Source organism: Alexandromys fortis, unplaced genomic scaffold, assembly GCF_014885135.2.
Source record: "Alexandromys fortis isolate MF-2015 unplaced genomic scaffold, M_Fortis_MF-2015_v1.1 scaffold_9, whole genome shotgun sequence".
In the NCBI taxonomy this organism is placed as follows: Eukaryota; Metazoa; Chordata; class Mammalia; order Rodentia; family Cricetidae; genus Alexandromys; species Alexandromys fortis.
This window is the reverse complement of record NW_026067892.1, coordinates 4197347-4220027: the sequence shown is the minus strand read 5'-3', so window position 1 is coordinate 4220027 and position 22681 is coordinate 4197347. Positions and strand designations below refer to the sequence as shown.

Below are 22681 nucleotides of genomic sequence, written 5' to 3'. Positions count from 1 at the left end.
TTTTTCTGGAGAGTGGCATTTGATGTTAGCAAAAAAAAAAAAAAAAAAAATAGATCCCAAATTTTAAAGCTGGCCAGAAAACCAGCTGCCTGTGATATACCGCTCACATCTAGGTTCTCGTGCAAACGGTAGACAAACCGTAAGGCTGTTAAAATATGGAACATATACACCCCCAGTGCTCTTTTTTTTTTGGATTTTTTGAGACAGGGTTTCTCCGTAGCTTTTTTTGGTTCCTATCCTGGAACTAGCTCTTGTAGACCAGGCTGGCCTCGAACTCACAGAGATCCGCCTGCCTCTGACTCCCGAGTGCTGGGATTAAAGGCGTGCGCCACCACCGCCCGGCCCCAGTGCTCTTTTTAAAATTGCTTATTTTTTGGTAATCTTATGCATGGATGCATCGTGTTTAGGCCATTTCCATCCCCGTCTCCCATCCCTGGCACTCTTGAGTGGTCCCTGAGAACCACAGAGGGGAAGTTGCAAGGGGTTAAGCTGGGAATGGAAGGAAAGACCGGCACCCAGTCCGGCTGTGCTGAGGGATTGCAGTTCATGGAGAGGAAACCATTCTTTCATTTGTCAGCCCTAAGAGCAGCCACAGTGTACCAGGCACAGTTCAAGGTGACTCAAAGTGGAAGAGACCGCCCATGGGCCTGCATTCAAGTCTAAGGTAGCCTGTCTCTAGAGCAGTGAATCCCAACCTTCCTAATGCTGCAACCCTTTCAGACAGTTCCTCATGCTGTGGTGACCACGACCATAAAATTATTTTCATTGCTACTTCATAACTGTAGCAAACTACAGCTATGCGAATATCTGTTTTTGATGGTCTTAGATGACCCCTGTGAAAGTGCCCTTTGACCCAAAGGGGTCGCAACCTATGGGTTGAGAACCACTGTGTTAGAGGGAGGCAGAACATTAGCGTGACACAGGCCATGGCGTGGGAAACGTCGAGGGAGTCCTGGCTGCAAAGCCGAAGTTCACTGCAACTCCCCTCCCAGTATTTGTTTTTGCTGTTTTTAATTATGGGTACGCGCATCGTGGGGGTGGGGTGGGGAGGTAAGGCAAGAGATGCCAGATTACACTGGAGCAGGACTACAGACAGGTGCAAGCCGCCCAGCATGGGTGCTGGAAACCAAACACACTCTCAAGGCTGAGCCGTCATTTCTCCAGCCCTTGGCCACAAGCCTGTGAAGATGCGTGAGAACCTGCAAGACAGGACAAGACCAGCTCGAGCAGCCGCACTTGTGAAGACTCGGAGGAGGAGGAATCTCCAGGCTACGGAGGGGTCGACAGTTCCAGATAAAGACAGTACAAACAAAGCTAGCAGCACAGTTTCTCAGGTCGAAGTTCCTACTGCTTCTTCTAAAATGCATTTTATTATATTTATTTATGTTCATGTGTGCATGTGTTTGTGCATACACGTGCCCTGGCATCCGTATGGAAGTCAGAGAGCAAGTCGCAGGAAGCAGTTCTCTCTTTCCACCATGTAGGGCCCAGAAGCTAATGCAGGTTGTCAAGCTTGGTGCCAAAAGACTTTACCCACGAGCCATTTCACGGGCCGCCCAGTGCATCTTGGGAGGTGGCCAATGGCTTGTCTGCCTTTGCATCTATCTAAGAAAGCTCATTCAAAGCACTATTAGGACAGGATCTGGGGCACTAAGGGAACCTTCTGTGTATTTCTGAGAGTCAAGCCCCTCCATCAACCAGAGCAGAAAGGACCGACCTTACAGAATGAGCTTAGTCATCAGGAAATACAAGGGAACTTCACTGGCAGCAGCGGCTGACTGCTTCCTGGAGTCTCAGAAGATGGATCACCAAGCCATCACATTCACTTTCGTGGTTTGTTTTCTGAGATTTATTTATTTTTATTTTGTGTGTATGGGTTTTTGCGTCTATACCTAAGTCTGTGCATGCAGTGCCCATGGAAGCCAGAAGAGGACATCAAATCCCTTAAAACTAGTGTTGTAGATAGTGGTGAGCTTCCATGTGGGTGCTGGGAATCGAACCCAAGCCCTCTGGAAGTGCAGTCAGTGTACTTAACCACTGAGCCATCCACCTCTCCCTTGGAACTAGTGTTGTAGACAGTTGTGCGCCACCATGTGGGTGCTGGGAATCGAACCCAAGCCCTCTGGAAGTGCAGTCAGTGAGCCGTCCACCTCCCCAGCTCCTCACTTTCATTGTGAACTCTGGGGAAATCCCACACATTAGGAACACATTCCATGTGTTTGTCCGTCAGTGGTATATAACTCCAGTCACCTTCTGTCAATCACCCTCCTACCGAGTCCACTAAAATGTCATTTTTGGATTGATTTATTTGTATGAGTGTTTTGCCTACATGTACCTATGTGTACCATTTGTATGCCCTGGGACCCATAGAGGCCACCAGACTACTGCATCAGGTTCCCTGGAACTGTAGTTACAGATGGTTGTGAGCCACCATCTACTTGGTGAGGACTGAACTCAAGTCCTCTGCAAGAGCAGTCAGTGCTTTTAACTGCTGAGCCATCTCTCCCGCCGAAAATGTCATTTTCATAATTCAACACACAGTGTTCACCCATGTGTCTATAAGACACTGCATATCCAACTCGAGTGTCTAGAGGTAAACTGACCTTAGCTTATGATATTTTAAATTTCACCCCTGATATTATGAAGCTGCAAGGTCATAATGTCCAAGTCACTAATCCTAGTCTTAACCTTTCTCTGCACCAGTGGAGTAATTGATATTTTTTTCTATAACATCTTAAGTCACGACTAAACTGTAAATTGACCTCATCCCATATGGCTCTCAGGACCATGCCTGGGTGTCTAAGAGAAGGGAAGCTGGTTTCTTTCTTTCTTTCTTTCTTTTTTTTTTATTCTTTAATATCTTTTCTCTGCTTCTGAGATCTTAGTCATTATCAGAGAGTTCTGCAGAACCCGAGTGCAGTTAAGGAGACTCTATTTCCTGTCTGCTCCTACTGGGGAGCATGCATTACATTGTCCAGACTCCAACAGTAAGCATCCTGGTGCTTTAGAGGCATTCTTGGCACGCCAGCAGGTGGGATCCAGTATGCTCGTCAGTCCAGAAACCAAGAAAGGTAGTGGTGAGCAAACGCATTTGGAACCTATCTCAAGGGCAGGGAATGGTTTTTGAGCTGTTCCCACTCAGAGAACACGGAAGAGTAAGGAAACATGCATGTCCAAACCTATCTATGCTGCATCTAGCCACCCCTTTTATCTGAGATGGAGTCTCGTTATCTAGCTACCTTTAGATAGCATCTGTAGCCAAGAGTGACCTTCCTTGAGCTCCTCACCCTTTGCCTCCTCCTCAAAAACCACTCCTTTTCTGTAGCATTGGGAATCCAACCCAGGACGCTGTGTGTGTCAAGCAAGTGCTCCAGCCTCTGAGCTACAGGCCCAGCCGCTCGTCCAGGCTTCATCGTTCCCCACTGACTTCCTACGAAGGACACGATCTTGTCACATTCAAACGTATTGAACCTTCTGAAACATTAATTGTTGGGTTTTAAGAAACGAATGTCTGTCTCTCTTGGAGACTGATGCCAAAGCTAATGAAACTACAATCTTCTCCTTCTGCGGCTTGCCAAAGTTTTTAAAGGACAATTGGTAGAGTTTTTCTTCACAAAAGCTTGGAAATCAGACACTTTTTGTTTTGGCATGAGTTTAGTTATAATCACCCGGAAAGTGACTCAAATGTTCCCATTTTTCAAAGAAGAAACGAAAAGTCAGTCGAAGTGAGACCTCGACAGCAATAACCACCTATTCTTCATGAGATTTAACCGCCCACACGAAAAAAGCGGGTGACTTTGACTAAACACTGGCGTTCCATGTGGTCTAGAGGAGGCGCTGAAACAAATCTCCCCTTCGAGTTCATAAAGCATAATGAACTCTTATAACACTCGTCAAGTTCATTATTTAAAAAAAAAAACTCAGTATTAATGTAGGATCACACTGTGGAAAGGCAGGCCTGAAGCAGTACTTTTTTATGTGTTAATTCCCGTAGTGGGAGTCAGTTAATACCCAAGTGGGTAGATTTCTGCCACCTGACTTGTGCTCTCCGCTGGCTCAAAGAGAGCCACGGAGTGTTTGGTGGTCTTCCCTACAAGCTCTCAGAAAAGATGGAAGAAACAGCCCATCAGGAAAGCCATGCCCCTCGGCTTTACTAAGAGTTGGCTGGTATTCTGTAATGATGGTGGCAGGTGGGCGTGTGTGACCACATGTCCACGTGCCTGGAGGCCAGAGTTCAACATCAGCTCTCTCTTCCTCAATTGATCTCCACCTCATTTGCTTGTTTTTTTTTTTTTTTTGTTTTTTTTGTTTTTGAGGCAGGGTCTCTCACTGAACACAGAACTGACCAATTCAGAATAGCTGGTCAGTGAGTGCAGGGGCTACAGATGGTTGCACCATTCCTGGCTTTTCTATAGGTGCTGGCATCCAAGTTCAGTCCTCTGCCCCACTAAACCGTCTCTCCAGGCTCCCAGGCAGCACTTTTTTCTTCAGTAAATGAACCGGTCCTTCTGTAATGGGCTTGGTTTGCACAGTTATTTCCTGTCTAAACAGCTGCCACACCTCCCAGCAGCATCTTCAGAGATCAAGAGAAATGAAGTCCCTGCCAAGAGTTTATGACAGGCAGTTTTTCCCCCAAATGAGAGGCAAATGCGGTTCATTGGTAAGTTAAATAAAAGGACAGAAATCATTAGGCAGCCATGAGGTTGGTCAGCCAAGCTGAATGAACACACACTGGGCATCTTTCGGAAGTGCTGGCTGAACGCTGTAGGGCAGGTGTTGGTAATGGCAGAGAATGCAAAACGCCAGGGCAGCTTGGTCCAGAGTAGTGACGCCAGAATTGCTGGAGGAGGCATCCATAGAGCTACAGTAGAGTTGCTTTTCACACAAGTGTGTGTGTTCGTGTGTGTGTGTGTGCGTGCACACATGTGTGCACACGTGTGTGTAAGTGCATATATGGAACCTAGGTATTGAAGTCATGTGTCTTTCTCAATCACCCTCTCACCTTATTTTTCAAGACAGGGTTCCCTGAACCTGGAGCTCACCAGTTTGGTTAGACTTCTGGACATCGAGTTTCAGGGTCCCATCCTCTCTGCTACCCCAGTGCCAGGATTACAGGTGCATGCAACCACACCCAGTTTTCTGCATGGGTCCTGAGGATCTGAACTCAGGGCCTCCTATTTGCTTGACAATCTCTTTACTGACCGGCCTGTCTCCCCAGCCCTTTCTCTCAAATTTTACTGGTCCCAGGAATCATCAGGGGAAGGGGACTCCAGTTAACACCTAGGTTCTGATCTAGCAGGTGGGTCAAGAGAGGGACCCAGGGTTCTGTGTCTCAGGAATGCAGCTGCTGTGGGAGGCCCACAATCAGTTATCAGAGGTCTAAGGCCAAGGTTCTTGTCACGTTAGAATGACTTAGGGAGCCCTTAAGAAAACTGATCATAGAGGCTCTCCACTCTAGAGTCTAGCGGTCTTAACCTTTGAGATTGAGACACGATTGGTTTTGGGCCCCAGCCATTAGTATGTATTGAAAATGTCCCTGGTGATTCTGCCGTGGAAGGCAGACCTGAGAACAGCTACTCTGTCAAACGCTCTCGCCAGACAGGCCACTTACCAGTCAGTGACCCTCATTTGTTTTAAGGACCGGATTGGCAAAGGGGAAGGGCAACGCTTCTGAGTACAAGCAAAATCTCTGGAAGGCTGTCAGTGGACGAGCTGGCTCTGTGCGGTTCCTTTAGAGAGCACAGGTACTCTGTGTCACTCCTCTCCGTGACAGGCTCTATCAGAACCCACGGACACAGCAAGGCTGGGACCCTCCACCCCAAATGGCTGTGTTGGGAAGTTTAACTGCTGACAAGCCGGCGTTCTCCTTGAGTGACTGTGGTTTTCCCCTTGACCCCTCCAGTCTCACTTCTTCTCTCCCTCCACACCTTCCCATTATGCCCTCTGGCATGGTTCCATTTCTGCACAAAGTAGTCTCTCCCCCTTTATATGCTTTGACTGGAATCAACCCTGGACACATAAGCACTTCCCATCATTCCTCCACCCATCCTGAGAGCCTCTGCTGCCCTGACAACCACGGGCTCTGGCGATCAGCCCTTCCTCCCTTCATCATGTCTACCACCTGTTCCCAATCATCTCAGTACCCCACATACATCTGCTTCGTGTCTGTGTGTGTGTGTGTGTGTGTGCATGCCTCTGTGTGTGTGTGTGTGTGCGCGCGCGCATGCCTCTGTGTGTGTGTGTGTGTGTGTGTGTGTGTGTGTGTGTGTGTGTGTGTGAATGCAAATGCCAGAAGCCAATGTCATTTCTCTCTACCTTACGTCTTGAGACAGGATCTCTCCCTTGAGCCAGGAATACACTGATTTAGCTGGACTAGCTGGCCAGCAAGTTCCATGAATCTTCCTTGTCTCTGCATCCCGAGTGATGGGATTACAGGTCTGCGACAAGGTACTCAGCTTTCTTTGTGGGTGCCGGGCATCTGAACTCGGGTCCTCATGCTTGCATCTCGGGCACTTTACCGAGTGACCTCCTCAGCCCCTCTGTGCTCCTCTCCAGTGCCTTCCAGCAGACTGGTCCCTCTGCTCTTGACCTCATCATTTCTCTATTTTATTTTGCAGGTGCGCAGGGCAGGGGGGGTATAACTTGTGTGAAGGTCCGAGGACACGGCATAAAAACCAGTTCTCTCCTTCCATCGCGAAGGTCTCAGGGAACAAACTCAGGTCAGCAGGTGTGGTGTGCCAAGTGCCTTCTTGGTGCCACTGAGCCATCTTGCTTGCCCAAACCACAACATTTGTAACGAATCAACTCCACCTCCTTTCTTCTCTGCTTTATTAGATCCTTCTTTTTCACTGCGTGCCAGACAGAGCCCCAAACACAGATAAACTCACACAAGAAGCCTCTTCTTGCAGCAGCACCCACTGCTGGAGGATACCAGCAATGCCACACAGCCGCTGTGTGGAACCGGAACTGCAGTGGGTTCCAAAGCCCCCTGATGTCCTTTCCTGTCCCCACCAGCCCTCTTCCCCCAGCTTCTGTCGCTTCCCTGAAATTCTTGCCCCCCATGTTTTCTTTAATCTTGTCTCTGCCCTTAAGTGAGAACAGACAACTCGCTTTGCCTCTTAGCAGCAACCTGCATTGCTACCCACTGTGAGCATCTGTCTCCGCTGTTTCTACTACTGTGATGAAACACCGTGACCAAAAAATAACTTGGGGAAGGAAAGGGTTTATGTGGCTTACACTTCCATATTGCTGCTCATCATCAAAGGAAGTCAGGCCAGGAACTCAATCAGAGCAGGAACCTGGGGGCAGGAGCTGATGCAGAGGCCATGGAGGGGCACTGCTTACTATCTTGCTCCTCATGCCTTGCTCAGCCTTTCTTATAGAACCCGGGTCCACCAGCCAAGGGATGGCGCCACCGACCATGGGCTAGGCCCTCCTCCACCAGGCCTGGTCTTACGGAGGCATTTTCTCAGTTGAGGCTCCCTCCTCTCAGATAACTCTGGCTTGTGTCAAGCCGACACACGGCCATCCAGCACAGCATCTATGGCCAGTCCTTCCCTTCCCTGCTGCTCTTGTTACAATGGGAGAGGTGGTCCAGGCGCCACTCACTCCTCCACAGTCTCTCCACTGACACATCCTCCCCTCCTGTCTTTCCTAACCCCTGTCTGGTGTCCTTCGACTCCCCACCCCAGCACCCTTTCCTCCTTTCCTCCACCAGCATTTGAATGGGTTTCTCTTGTCATTAAAAGAGAAAGAAAAGCCTTTCTTCTTACACATATCCTCTGAAGTATCTCTTCTTCAAAGTCTTCTGCCTGCCCACCACATCAATATAAATTCTCTCCTCTCCTCCCTCTCTCCCTCCCCCCTCCCTCCCTTCCTCCCTCCCCCCTCCACTTCCTCAATTCCCTCACTCATCTTAGAATCTGACCCCTCAACCTCTCAAGCTCCCACCTGCACCCCCGGGACTTCTATTTCAACTGTGATCTGGCTGAGAAATCCATCCAGCCATTTGGGGGCCCATCAGACGTGACCTCTGGCACTCTCTGTTCTTATTGATGAGAACCCCTTTTCTCTCTTGTTTGGGGCCCATGTGTTCCTGCTCCCCCCTTCTCAAGCTATTTGGTGGAGGGTCCAAGTTTGTGTGTTCTGGGGGATGATGCAGACGGAGACAGCAGAATCCTCATGAGGGTGGCTTAGGGGAAAGAGGTCACTGGAGAACAGAACTTCCAACACTGGCGTAGGCACTGAGTCTCTGACAGGGAGAGATGAACAGCCACGCCTGTGAGCGGAGGAGACCGAGTCCCAAGAGAGTCAGAGAGGGCTGAGGGGCAGGAAGAGAACAAGGAAGTGCATGGGTGGAACCCAAGGTCTAAAAGAGGTTCCAGGAATTGGAGAGGTGGTTCAGCCGTTAACAGCACTTACTACTCTTCCATAGGACCGGAGTTCGGTTCCCAGAACCTACAGTGGGTGGCTCATAACAATCTGTAACTCCACTGTGAGGAGGGGTATCAGATGCCCCCTTCTTGGCTGTGTGGACATCAACATACATGTGGCACACACACGAGAGACAGACAGACAGACAGACAGACAGACAGACAGAGAATCCAGACTTGACACCCTAGCTACAGTCAATAGAATGAAGTTAGCAGAAATGCCATTAGGTGGAGACGGCCTTTGAGAGTGGTTTTAGTGGTTCCTGATAGCTGGCCAAATTACAAGGGACCAGACAGTTGGTAGCCATGTGCAAGACTAGAATTCTAGGAGTCGTGGCTGTGACTATGACCAAGGCCAGCGACTAAAGGCTCCTCTTGTTCAAAGGCAGGCAGAGCCACCTGTCACCCACGCAGAGGCTTTCAGAGTGCAGTGGGTCCCTCTGCAGTTCTGAGGTTTGGGCACAGGGGCATGAGGAGCCAGACGAACTGACACGAGACGAGAAGTTTTCCCTGGTTCCTTTCCAATCCTGAACGTCTATTAACCCTTGGCCTGCTTTCCACCTTGACAAACAGCAGCCCATGGAGCTGGTCTCAAAGGAAGCATTCGGAATTGCATTGCTCTGCAAAACATGTGCACAGGCGCGCGCACGTCCCCCATCCCCACCCCCACCCCCACACAGTGAGAGAGAGAGAAAGAGGGAGAGAGAGACAGAGACAGAGAAAGAGAGAGCTAAGATAACAGGACAAAAATGATCCATTTCTTTGCTTCGGCAACAGCCCCTCTAAGTGAAAAATCTTGATTCATGCCAATGAATAAGCTGGTATTGATATCTGCCATAACAGTATGGCTTCAGGAGACACAAGAAAAAAAAAGAAGACGACTAAATGGCACCAAGCTCCAGACTGAATTAAGCATTTAGAAAATGATTGTTGTTGCAGGGTTCAATCTAATCCAGAGGTGCGAGGCCCAGGGAGCATGGCCAGCCTGCTCCATTCTGTCATTAGCACACCTAGGAGTCATCCCAAGCAGCAAATGACAAAATATGGCTATTAATGTAATGGTATCACAAAGGAGTCAATATCTTAGCTTGAAGTCTGTCTGGTTTAGACACATCCCCATATATAGAGGACATGCGCGTGCGTGTGCGCACACCTGACTCAGACTTTAAATCACGGGTACATGATGCCCTGAGAGTGGTAAGGGGGGGGGGCGGGAAAAGGCCAAAAAGAATTCCTTTGAGGGCTCTGAGGATCACAGCCTTAAGGAGTTTGAGAATTCCACGTGCTCAAACCAGCCAGGGAAAACCAGTGAAAGAGAAAGGCTCTCTGGGTCTGCAGAGTCTGGCAGAGAGCACACCCGCCCACTGAAGAAGCCCTGCCACTGAAACACACAGCCACAGGGTCACCAATGCAGCGAGCTTGACCATCTTAATCATCCAGTCTAACTGTCCACATGGCTGAGCTCATCAGCGGCCACAGAAGTCACAGTGAAGGGGGCCTGAGAATACCAGGTGAGGCTGTGCGGGGAGTGACTCAGCCGCTTCAAACAGGCCAGACCACAAACAAAACAAAGCAAAACAAACACGGAGCCAGCTAGGAGACAAGGGAGCCAGCCACAAGACAAGTGAGTGTGGCTGCAAACAGCGCCTGGCTGGGATGTTAATGGGGGTGGGGACACAATGTGGGGGCAGCAAATGGAAGATGTCACCTGTGTAGCAAGGACTTCAAAGTCACCTAAGTCTGAGGAGAACCGTCCTGATGGGAAATACACCACACACAGTCTACGATGCCAGGGGTATAATAAGGTGACAAAAATGTTCACATGTGAAGAAATTTCATTTTAATTCATTACGTGTGGAGGTCCAAGGACAACTTACTGCATGCAGTTCGTTCTCTGTCCATAGTGTGTGGGTCCTGGGCTTTTAATTCAGGTCGCCAGCCTTGGCGGCAAGCACCTTTACCTTCTGAGCTCTCTCGCCACCCCAGACTCCCTGGGGTTGTGAGAAACTTTAGCCTCTTTGTAGACAGCACTATGCTTTGCCTCAATGTGCGGGGTGTTATTTTTAAAGCCATTTACTTAAATGTTTTGAACTGAAAGAAAAAGATGATCTTTATCGCAGTGACCTGGGAAGAAGACACAAGACTCTGGAGAGGAGTTCGTGCTGGAGGATCTGTTGTTAATGTCAGAGAATCCTTATCTGTTTGGACACTGCCTGTGGACACACATCAGGAGGGGAGGGGCTGCCAAGCTCTCTGTTTTTCAGATGTGGCCAACTGATGTGGAACTGGAAAGTAATTTGTCCCTTGTGTCAAGAGGAGGAAAGGGAAACAAGGATGTGATTTCTGTGCAGGAAGAGGTGACCCCCCAGGCTTCTAAGCAACAAGCAGAAAGCAATCATAGATAAGGATAAGGGTGTGTGTCTTTAAAGGGTAGGGTGCCAGGTGAATTCAATGTGAACTCTCCAAGAGGCAGCCAGGAGAGAAAACATCAAAAGTCTCTCATGGATGCAGAAGTAGAGAATGTCTTATCGGTGGGTGGCACTGAAATGCCCATCTACATTCAAATTTTTCAAAAAAGAATTTAGGGACTACTGAGATTGCTCAGTGGTTAAAAGCACTGGCTGCTCTTGTAGAAGATCCAGGTTTGGTGCCCAGCACTACACTGAGTGGCTGCCAACTGTCCACAACTGCAGCTTTGGTGATCCAAGGCTCTCTTCTGCTCTTGGTGGGCATCTGCACACAGATGGTGCATATACATGCACTTGGGCACACCCACACATACATATGTAAAATAAGATTAATCTTTATTTATTTTCTTAGTTTTAATTATGTGTATTTGTATCTGTGCACATGAGTGCACATGAGTACCTATGGAGGGCATTAGTTGAATCTATTACTGTGTGTAAACCATTGTGAAGACAGAAATTGCCATGGTTCGGATATAAATTTGGAAAATGTTAAGGCAGATCTGGCAAGATTGCTCAGTGGGTAAAGTACTTGCTAAGCAAGCCCCATGACCCGAGACTGGAGAGAAAGATGTCCTCTGACTGCCCCCACCCACAGTGGCACATATTTCCCCATCACACACATAATAAGCAATTAATTAATCTAAAAGAGAATCTGCATCCAGCAAATGACCATGTATTCACAGAGGGCAAGTGAATACACACTTTAGAGGCATGATGACTGTTTAGACTGTACTTCTAAGGAGTAACTGAGTGTCAAGACTGTATGGCTCAGCAGACTGTCGCCATGGGAAAGAGCTGCATCGCCCACACGCAGTGAAGAAACAGTATACCCCAGACACCAAGAAGTTCCACTGTGCCTTTCTGGAAAGGGAGACCGTGAGTCAGTCTTTCGGCATCCTGCATCCACTCTGCCCATCCCTGGCCTTCGTGCAGAAGGGTCCCTGTAGGGTGCCGCAATTTTCATGGGGCCGCCTTCACTCAACATTATCTTTGATGAGATTTTACCCATAGTGCTGTGAGTAACGGTGGCTCCCCCCCCCCCAAATCAGTAAGAATGAATGCTTCTTAACTCACTGACAGATGAAACTATTGGGGTGCCAAGCTCTCGAGACCTTAAAAGCTCAATGGCATCAAGCCAGCAACTTTTCTGGAGAACGTTTCTAAGATGGAAGGATGGATGATGCGGAACAGCAGAGCACCTTCAGGGAGAGGGGAGGAAGACACCCCCGCCTCCACCCAGCGCTCACTCGATTTTTCAGGTCTAGTTTTCTAACCCAAATCAGCAATTTTTGGCACATCTCTGGTGTCTTCATACTTTGGCTTTATTTTATTTATTACTTATTACTTGCGTATATGGGCACACATTACAGTGCGTGCACAGATGAATGGAGGTCAGAGGTCAAGGTCACCATCTTCCTCTATCTCCACCTTATTTTTAATTTTTTGAAGATGCCCTTGTTTATGTGTTATGTAGATGCGTGTTTGGCCGAGCATATGTATACCACATGTGTGTCTGTGGAATACAGAGGTCAGGAGAGGGTGGCTGGATCCCCTGGACCTGGAGTTACAGGTGATGGGGAACCACGGTGTGGGTCCTGAGAACCAAACCTTTATCCTTTGCAAGTGCTCATCACAGTGGGGTCATGGCTCCACTTGATTTTCTCAGATGAAGTCTCTCACTGAACCCGGAGCTTATCCATTCAACTAGCCTGGCTGGCCAGCAGGCCCCCAGAATCCTCCAGCCTGAAGCCTCCCAACACCAGCGGGCCTGGATTTGCTGATGTAGGTGCTGAGACTCAAACTCAGGTCTTCATGTCTAATACAGCAAGCACATCCCTAGAGGGCCCATCTCCTTAGCCTTGTTGTGACCTTCCCATCAACCTCCGAAAGGCCGTCTCCAGCATGCACCAGGGGCAGGACCACACGGCTTTATGGAACATATGTTCGGCAAGCAATGCCACCAACCAGCTGCACATGAACTTCTAAGTCAGCCCACTCCCCAGGAGCACCTACCTTGGGGGTTAAAGAAACCAGTCATCCAGAACACGTTAGGCCTGCCTTCAAATATCCACGTTGAAAACTGAGCGTTCCTCTCCAGAAGCTCAGTAAACCAGAAGCCTAGGGTGGATGAATCCCAGGACACTCTCTTCCAGAGCTGAGGGATGCGAGCATCATACATGTTGTCCAGGGCATCTCTCAAGTTCTGAAGAAGACGAGGGTAAGACGGGTTAAGACGTGTGACCCAGGGAGCTGGAGGATGGCTCAGTGACTAAGATCACATATTGCTCCTACAGAGAACCTAAGTTTGGTTCCCAACATCCATGCCAAGTGGCTCATGACTGACTACCTGTAATTCCAGATTCAAGGGAATCATGTGCCCTTTTCTGGACTTCACAGGTACCTGCACTTGTGAGTACATACTACACACAAACACACAGACATACACATGATTAAAATGGACATTTTAATGGATTTAATGATTAAAATGGATCTTTTTTTAAAAAAGAGTGGTTTTGTGGGCTGGAGAAACGGCTCAGCTAAAAGTACTCACTCCTGTTGTGGAGGACCTGGATTCGGTTCCCAGCACCCACATGGTGGCTCACAACTGTCTGTACCTCCAGTTCCGAGGGATATGGTGCTCTCTTCTAGTCCTAGTGGGTACTGCACATACATAGCGCATATACATACACGCAGGAGACACACTCATGCATATAAAAATGAAAAAATATTTAAAAATAATGTTTCTAGAAATACATGGATGGGAAACATTGCTGGGGAGCTGGGAAGACAGCTCAGTTGGTACACTGATTACCTGGTGAGCACCAAGTCCTGAGAGTCTCAGAAGCCACATAAAGATAGCTGGGTGTGGGGGTGCACATTACAATCCCAGAACTGGGGAGGCAGAGACAAGAGGGACGCTAGGGGTCTCTGGCCAGCTACCCTAACCTACTGGGTGAGACACAGGTCCCCTGAGAGACTCTGCCTCACAAATAAAGGTGTCTGTCTCTGTGAGTTCAGAGCCAACCTGGTCTACAGGGCTAGTTCTAAGACAGCCAGGGCTACACAGAGAAATCCTGTCTCGATAAATAAATAAACAAATGAATGAGTGATTGAATGAATGAATGAATGGAGACTGAGGAACATTTAAGGTTGCCCTCTGCCCTTAACATCTCTCTCTCTCTCTCTCTCTCTCTCTCTCTCTCTCTCTCTCTCACACACACACACACACACATACACACACACACAAATGAACATGTGCATACATAGATACACACATGCAAAAAAAAAAAAAAAGCAAGTAGCGGAAAGAGGGAGATGCCCACCTCACTCATGATGATGGTCCCTTCAATCGCCATCTTCAGGTCCCTCAGGCTACTCCGGAGGATGGAGATGACCTTCTGCATTCTGTCAATCTCTTGTCTAAGGAATATGTTCATTGAATTAAGGTGTCCCATCTTTATCAAGCGAGCTTTCACCTAAAACAGAGTAGGGGAGACAGTAAATTTTTCTGAGAAGAACCATTCATCGTTTTCCCTTCCAAATGGCCTGTCCCGTTCCCCGTTCTCTCTCTGTCTCTGGATGTTTCTCCACTGGACCCAATGAACTAGAAACCACCTCTTGCAGAACCAGGCTGGCTGTTAAATCCCCCATTTTCTGAGCTTCAAAAACTTCTGTTCAACTTAAACGATTTTTATATCCTACTGATTGTACTCAGTTGATAATTGGAACTGTTCTTTAAAAAGCTAAAATAAAATTGTGCCTATTTCCTCTTCCAAATGATTAAGTATTAAGTGTCAGCTAAATATTCTCTGGCAATCTAACCTTCACAAGAGTACAGCAGGACTTTTTTGCTTCCATTACCCTTACAGAGTTGTTATTAGAAATGTCACAAAAAGTTAATACGGCCCAAATCTTTACAGAACAGTCGCCGAAGACAATCAACTGCAGATGGTGGCCGCCTGGGCTATGGAGGCTAAAAATGGCCTCCCCTAATCTAATCAGTGAAAATATTTGGCTTCGTGGGAGAGCCACTGAGCGGCCTGTCACTTGTTCCTGTTGGCATATCGTCTAGTGACCACGTCAAAGAGATCAATACCAAAGCCTCTCATTGTGGGGACAATAAAATATAATCATTAATCAACTAATTAATAAGCCAATATACATTCACATTTCGGTTCAGCCATACATGTCAAGAAGAGAGTGAGTACGGATACCAGCAGGAACTCGTGAGAGGACTTGACCTTTCTGATGGCCACAGTCCAAGAGGTTCTGGGAATGGAAGGGTGATGAAAGGAGATTTGACTGAAGGATAAGTCCAAAGAACCCCCAGAGGCTGGCAGCTGAGGGACCCTCTTGCCAGAGATGCCCACAGCCCTTCCTGAGCCATGGGATGTTAAGCAGGTTGTTCTAGCAGCCAGCATCTCCGCTGTACAGCAGCTGTGTCATTCCCAGTGAGTTAAGGATGAAAGCAGAAAACAGCTACATGAGCAGGGCAGAGCAAATCACACCCAAATCACAGTCCAGCCAGCCAGCGGAGGACCACGGCCCAGCCCCACACAATAACATCAGGTGTCCCTAATGCCATCATTTACAATTTTTAAAAAAGTGTGTGTTATGTGTGTGTGCGTATGTGTGTGCATGTGGGTGGGTATGTGTGCGTCTGTGTGTGTTTGTGTGTATGGGTGGGTGGGTGGATGCGTGTGCATGTGTGTGGGTGGGTGGGTGCATGTATGTGTGTGTATGTGGGGAGGGATGGGTGTATGTGCGTGTGGGGGGGGGTGGGAGGGTGTATGTGTGTGTGTGTGTGTGTGTATATGTGTGTGTGTGTGCATGCGTGTGTGTGGGCATGGGTATGTGCACATGTGTGTTATGTGTGTGCGGGTGTGTGCACATGTGTGGGTGGGTGGATACATGTGTGTGCACGTGTATGGATGTGTATGGCATGTGTGTGCACATGTGTGTGTGTATGTGTTATGTGGGTGGGTGCTTTCGCAGTCAGAAGATAACCTGGGGCTAAAGTTACAAACGGTTTTGAGTTGCCCTTTATGGGTCCATGGAGTGGAGCCCAGGCCCTCAGTAAGAGTTGCGAGTGTTCATAACTGATGAGCCGTCTCTCCCTCATTCTAAATTTTAGTATCTAAAAAATATTCGATTCAATTCAATTCATTTATTCAGAAACTGGATCTCGGACTGGCATCAAACTTACCATAGAGCTAAGGATGGTGTGGAACTTCTGATGCCCCCACCTTACCTCCAGAGTGCTAGGATTACAGGTGTGCCCCACCACACCCGGTTCATGGAGTGCTGGGAATCAAACCCAGGGCCTTGCCCAGCTAGGCGAGCACTCTACCAGCTGAGCCACATGTCTACAGGGTCTGCTCTGTCTCCATCCTGAACTCCTCGGCCTAGGGGACTGGACGCACACACAGCATCCTTTGTTTATGACTACCCTGCAGCAATTCACTCCTTGGGGAACAAGAAATCACAAAAAGACCACAACAGGGGCATGACAAACATGCTGTTCTCTACATGTATGTATGTGTACCATGTACATGCAAGTGCCTGTGGAGGCCAGAAGAGGGAACGAGATCCCCTGAAGCTGTGAGCCACCTGACGTTGGTGCTGAGAACTGAACCCAGGCCCTCTGAGAGGACAGCAAGTCCTGCTAACTGCTGAGCCACCTCTCCAGCCCCCAGCGCAGGCTTTATAGTAGAGAACCTTTTTGGGCATAACTGCACCTGTCATCCCAGCTACTCGGGAGGCAAAGGCAGGAGGACCACTAGAGCCCAAGAATTCTAGACTGGCCCAGGCAACAGAGCATAAACAATTTCTTCATAACTAAAAAAAATAATAATTGTAACAGAAGGGGAGTACCCTAGAAAAGAGTATAATCTTAACACTGACTGTATTTCCTGCATGATTATGATTCCAGCATAAACTGTTTATTAATAAAATCAAAGACTTGTTGTGGGCTCTTGCATGACTCTCCCAGTGCTTTCTGGGAGCTGCTGTCTACAGTAATGGGACTCCATTTGTACTGTGGACGCTAATGGCATAATTAGGTCTCAATTTACAGATTTTGCTTGACTGCTATATTTCCAATAGCATGCTCCTATAACATAAAAGAAGGGTTTTGCTTGCCGCCAAAGCCAACCACCTGAGTTTGATCCCTAGGACTCTGTGATGGGAGGAGAGAGCCAACTCCTGAGAGGTGTCCTCTGACCTCCACATGAATGGGATGCGATGTACAGGGTGGGAGTAGTGCCCTCCCCCACCTCCCAGGACCTTGCCCCGCAGGAAGGGCATGCCTTACCTCGTGAGGCACATAGTCAGGTGGCAGCTTGCTCAGCATGTCCTCTGACAGCCTGTAGACAATGGCCTCTCGCGTCTCGCCCACGCCGCCACCGCTCTCCTTGGGTTGAATGTTGGTGATGGTTTCCAGGACGGCAGAAGCTGTGTTACTCTGATACCTGAAGGAAAGAGTGGCTGCTCAGAATAAGAAAGGCAAGCGCAGCCTCGGAGATAATCACCCAGTCTAACACCGCAGATGGGATCTCTTAGGACAAAGCCAGCTATAAGAAAAAGAAAAGAGAGGAGAAAGAAGGAAAGACAAGAAACTTCACCATCAACCTAGAGGAACCGGACACTTAGATTTCTCTGGTTTCTAATGTGATGTTAAGAACATCACAGCAATAGTGGTTCATCTCCAGATATGAGATTCCTTAAGTGTCTTTGGTGACCCAAGGGGCCTTGACTGTCACTTGCTTACACCAGCAGCTTGGGCCAGACACAAGCATGCTTGCTGTCTATCCTCCCCAGCTCAAGAACTGGGCACAAGCGTCAACCAGACTACAACAATCCATTACATCAAATAGAACTACCCCTCCCCCCATTGGACTATGTGCTACTCAAATCTCTCTGGTCTGTTCTGTTTGGTTTGTGTTTCCTGGTTGCCATGGTGATCTACTGCTGTCCATCTGTCCCTCCTACTCAAATGCAGCCACCCATCTTGAAGGTTCACTCAGTCGGGCCCAAAGGGATGACTCAGTTGGTAAAGTGCTTACGGTGCAAGCGTGAGGACCGGAGTTCAGATCCCCAGCACCCACATAAAACTCTGGGTACATTGTATAGGAAATGTCAAGGCGAGGGGACAAGGAACCAGATTATAGGGTGTGTGGGAACTGGAGGCAGGAGTGGAGATTTACTACAAATAGGTACAGGGTCTCTTTCCAGAGGATGGAGATGCTCTAGAATTTGACTGCACGGATGGTTACACAATTCTGTAATTATTCTGCTTTTCTTCTCCATTTAAACTTGGGGAACTTAAGGAGGGCAGATTATACTTTGTTAAAAGTATCCCTCCCCCCAGAACCAAGAAGGTCAACAATAACATATCTCCTGAGAAGCACAGAGGAGTGAACCATCAGCAGGCTGCCATTTGAGCAGATTCTAAAGAACACACTCCAGAGAGGAGGAAGGCGATTCCCATGCAAGTTTTGAAATGTAGAAATGAATGGGCCAATGCCTGGGTGAACACAGACAAGCATTGTGGGGTAAAACCATAGCTGTAAGTCTAAATTTAAAAAAGGACAAGATACAACTAAAATACTGGAATGTAAGGGGGAGAGTGGTTTGGGTTAGTGGTCCTTAAGCCTTTGTCTACTTACATATGTGTGTGTGTGTGTGTGTGTGTGTGTCTGTGTATGTGTATATATGCATGTGTGAGTGTGGTGTTCACAGTGGCCAGGGAGTGTTAGAGCCCCTGGAGCTGGACTTAAAATTACAAGCAGCTGTGAGTATGTAAAATAAATGAAAGACTCCCAAATTTGAAGAGAGAAGGAAGAGACCTGGCAAAGGGTCATAAAGAAGGAAAAATAGAACCAGGAAGAAAGAGCGGTATAAAAATGGCAGCATCTGGGCTTGCACTGGGAAGACGGCTCAGTGGGCAGTGTCCTCTGGGCAAGCATGAGGCCCTGAGTTTGATCCTCAGCACTCAAACTAGAAGCCTGGCACGGTTCTGTGTCTGTAGCCCCGGTGTTGGGGGGTGGGGGTAGAGATAGGCAGATCTCAGGGACTCGTTGCCTAGCCAGTATATCCAAAATGGTAAACCCAAAAATAAGGTGGAAGGTGATTGAGGAAGACATCCTGATGTTGACCCCTGACCTCCACGCAAGTGAAGCCACAACACTGTGTGCATATGAATACACCATCACACTTGTGCCCACATGCACACACCACAGACACACCCACACAATATCTTTACAAGCAAAAGAATGGCAATATCTTATGTTCAGTCTTTATATTTGAAACAGTTTAAATTTTTTTTAGTTACTCCATTTATACTCCAGATGCAACAGAAAAGTTTTTAAATAAATAGTCGTGCAACTATTTCAAACAATAAATCCAACCAAAGGCCTATAAAAAGCTATATAGTTGATAAAAATGAGTCGGTAGTTCTATCTTCATTGATAAAGGGAGATCTCATCTAGAATTCAGAATAAAATAGGATGTTACAAAAGCCAGTTATGAGCCCGGACTGGTTCATGCCTGTAATCTCAGCACTTGGGAAGCTGAGGCAGGAAGCCAGCCATGAGCTTAAGTCCAACCTGGTGTACACAGTGGGTTCCAGAATACTCCAAGCTACAGAGACCCTGTCTCAGGCAATGGCAAACCCCACAAAACCAAACAAACAAGAAAGCAAACAAAACAAATAACTATGTTCCCTGATTAATTTATTTATTCATTTATTGTTGTTTTGTGTCCAGGTACTAAAAAGTCTAGAAAGGTATTTTGACGGTGGAGTTTTTGCACGATAAGATTTTTCTCTAATTATAACTTTCTATTTCATATTCTTCTGTATTGTTTAGTCTAAGGAGGAATGACTTCTAAGGTAGTGTATTAGAAAATTTAATTTTAAAACAAAATTGCAAAGCCATTTTCCTTTTTAGGAAGAGATGGCCTCCTACCTCCATGGGCAAAGCCCATCTCAAGTGCAAAGAGCTTGTCAGAGATGAGTCAGTGGCAAGCGTTTTGGGGACATTAAAACGCACCTCACAAACCACACTGGACAGAAAGGCCCTCAGCTGACAGCGGATGTTTTTCTTCTGCATAAGGGAGAGAATGACACCGCTCTCTCAGCATCCCTAGGTGTGAATTAAACATCCTTCTGTGGAACTTGGCACAGTAACTGTCAGACACCCAAGGAGCGGCTGATGGCGTTCTCACGCCTTCCACTCGTGCAGGAACTGTGTTCTGTGGGAACTAGAGGACCCTGTGGAAATGGGGGTTTGATCTCATTTGTGAATGGAGCAGAAGACAAGGATATGCCCCTGCCTCCAGCATTCCCATCTGACCTGATGAGCAGGTGCAGTTCCACATGTGGACCTAGACATGCATGCAAGCTTCCAGGAGGCTGCAGCCATGGTGAAGGCAAGTGACATCACATCTTACACACTAGGCTTTCCGTGCGTGTGGTCACTGTCAGAGCTCTCACATTAGACTAAATGTTTGTCACTCCATCTTACTCTTTAGGTGTGTGAACTTCAATATAAGTAATGGGCGGTTGTGACCTGCCTGACTCGGGTGCTGGGAGGCAAACTCCGATCTTCTGGAAGAGCAGGAAGAATGTCCAACCACTTAGCCATCTCTCGAGTCCACAGAGTTGATTTTTAATAAAATTCCTTTTTTGGTGTGAGTAACCCCTGCTTAGATACTGGAGGTTTTAGAATGCATCAAAATCCATTTAAGTGGAAAGAAGAATCTAGGGAACACAGATACAGCTGAGCATAATAAAGCGGTAGAGAAAACATCTGCAGTCAGTTTCTCAGCTTTGTGTGCAATCTGCGCATGCGTGTGTGCAAGTGTGTGTGTGCGTGTGTATGTGTAGGTGTGCGCGTGAGTGCACTGTGTGTACAAGTGCATGCACAAATGTATGTGTACGATTGCATGTGTGTGTGAGAGTGCGCGTGCATGAGTGTGTGAAAGTGTGTGTGTGCTGCTTCTCCCGACACATAACAACAGTAGAGGTCACAGTTCAAGTTTAAAAGTCATATGAAGTCTAACAAAGACAGACGTAACTCGGGCAAAGTCTGTGCAAGGAGCTAATGAGATAACAGAAGGAAATGAGTCACAGTCTAATATCTACAAGTTATTATGCCCGGTTTCAGAAACTTAGATCTGTGTGTGATTCACGTGAGCCCATTACCTCCCTCCGGGATTAGATGCAATAAAAACAAAAGGCATGGATGAATCACTCTTAGAGAAGCGGAGAGGCCACCATGGCGACATATGACAGAGCCCTGCTAAATAGCAAGCCACACTGGGTAGTGTTAAAATCCCCAACTTTCTCCTGAACAACCCCCCCCCCACACACACACACACTTCTTGCACTCTTAGAGCTCTCTGTGTCTTACACGAAACGTGTTCCAACCAGATCCACTATCTTCATTCTCCTCTCTCCCTCACTGAATTGTCCCTCATGTCTTCGCTGCTGCCAACCTAGAATCCTCAGACATAGCTTCCTCTGACGGCACTCCCTAGAGCTCCTGGCTTCCAAGCTCTGCTTCCTGACATTTCCAGCGTCTACTCCCATCCACTTCCTTACTGTTTCCAAGGAGATTATTTCGTTTATTTATGAGTGTTTGTATGTGTATGCACACGTGCCCGCGTGTGCCTGTAAAGGGCATCAGATCCCTTGGAGCTGGCATCACAGGTGACTTGCAAACTGCCCAGTGTGGGTGCTAGAAACCAAACTCAGGTCCTCTACAAAAAGCAGCAGGTCCTCTTAACTTTTGATCCATCCCTCTACCTTCCCCACCACCTACAGAACTAGCCCAAATTCTTCCCCTAATACTCCAAATCTTCAGAAACTGCACCCCGCCTTGGTCACATCTCCTTTCTGTCGGCACTGTTTCCCATGCTCTGGATGAATTTGCATTTCGGATACCCTGCATTTTTATTTCTTCACACCCCTCCTTGATTGCTCCTTCCCCTGTGTCTTGGTCCTTACTGCCCACTGAATTCTTCCTGGTGTTCCCTCCTCTCCCCATGACGAAGCTGTCTCCTCACTCACTCACGCCCCACCCCCAAACTGACAACGACACATCCGCTAATGCACGACTCTATCTTTGATTCCTAAATTGGGATTTATTGGGGTTTTGGTGGTTTTGGTTTTTTTGTCTGTATGGGGCATATACACCATGGCAATGTATATGTAACCTGATTTTAGAGTTTATCCGATTGTCTTACGTATTTACCACTCATCCGTTTCCCTAATAGACAATGAACTCGGAGGATGAGAACTGTGTCTTCCTCCTCTTCATGATCCCGAGCTGCCCAGACAGTGAGTTCTCAATAAATATTTGTTGGTTGAACTGAAGCCAGTTGGTTGGAATCTTATTACACTTCAAACACAAAGGAGAGCAATTCTCCAATATTTAAAGGCATGAAAATTTAATTATCTGCCTCTTCTTATGGCAGACATTTACAGCACTATTGTTACAAGTTTTCCACTTCCTGACATTTCTCCACCTAAAGCCAGAGACGAAAACCATGCACGCGCGCGCACACACGCGTGCGCACACACACACACACACACACACAAACACACAGAAAGGTAAATATATATCATTGATTCCTTAACTGTTAGTAATTTAAATATGTGTTTTCATGGCCTAGTTTCATAGGATTTTTCTCCTCCCTCTGAGCTATTTGCACTTTTCTCATATTTTACATGGCTTATGCTACACTTTAAAATTCAAGGAATGGACGGCAAACATCTTT

General features: G+C 47.5%; 1 protein-coding gene across 1 annotated transcript in view; it reads right to left on the bottom strand.

Annotated features, from left to right (window-relative positions):
- The window catches only part of Dnah8 (dynein axonemal heavy chain 8), a 242096-nt gene that overhangs the window by 17486 nt on the left and 201929 nt on the right, over nt 1-22681 (bottom strand). The window contains 3 exon segments of the mRNA XM_050139863.1: nt 12914-13103; nt 14224-14376; nt 17214-17370. Of these exon segments, the coding sequence (XP_049995820.1) occupies nt 12914-13103; nt 14224-14376; nt 17214-17370 (500 nt within the window).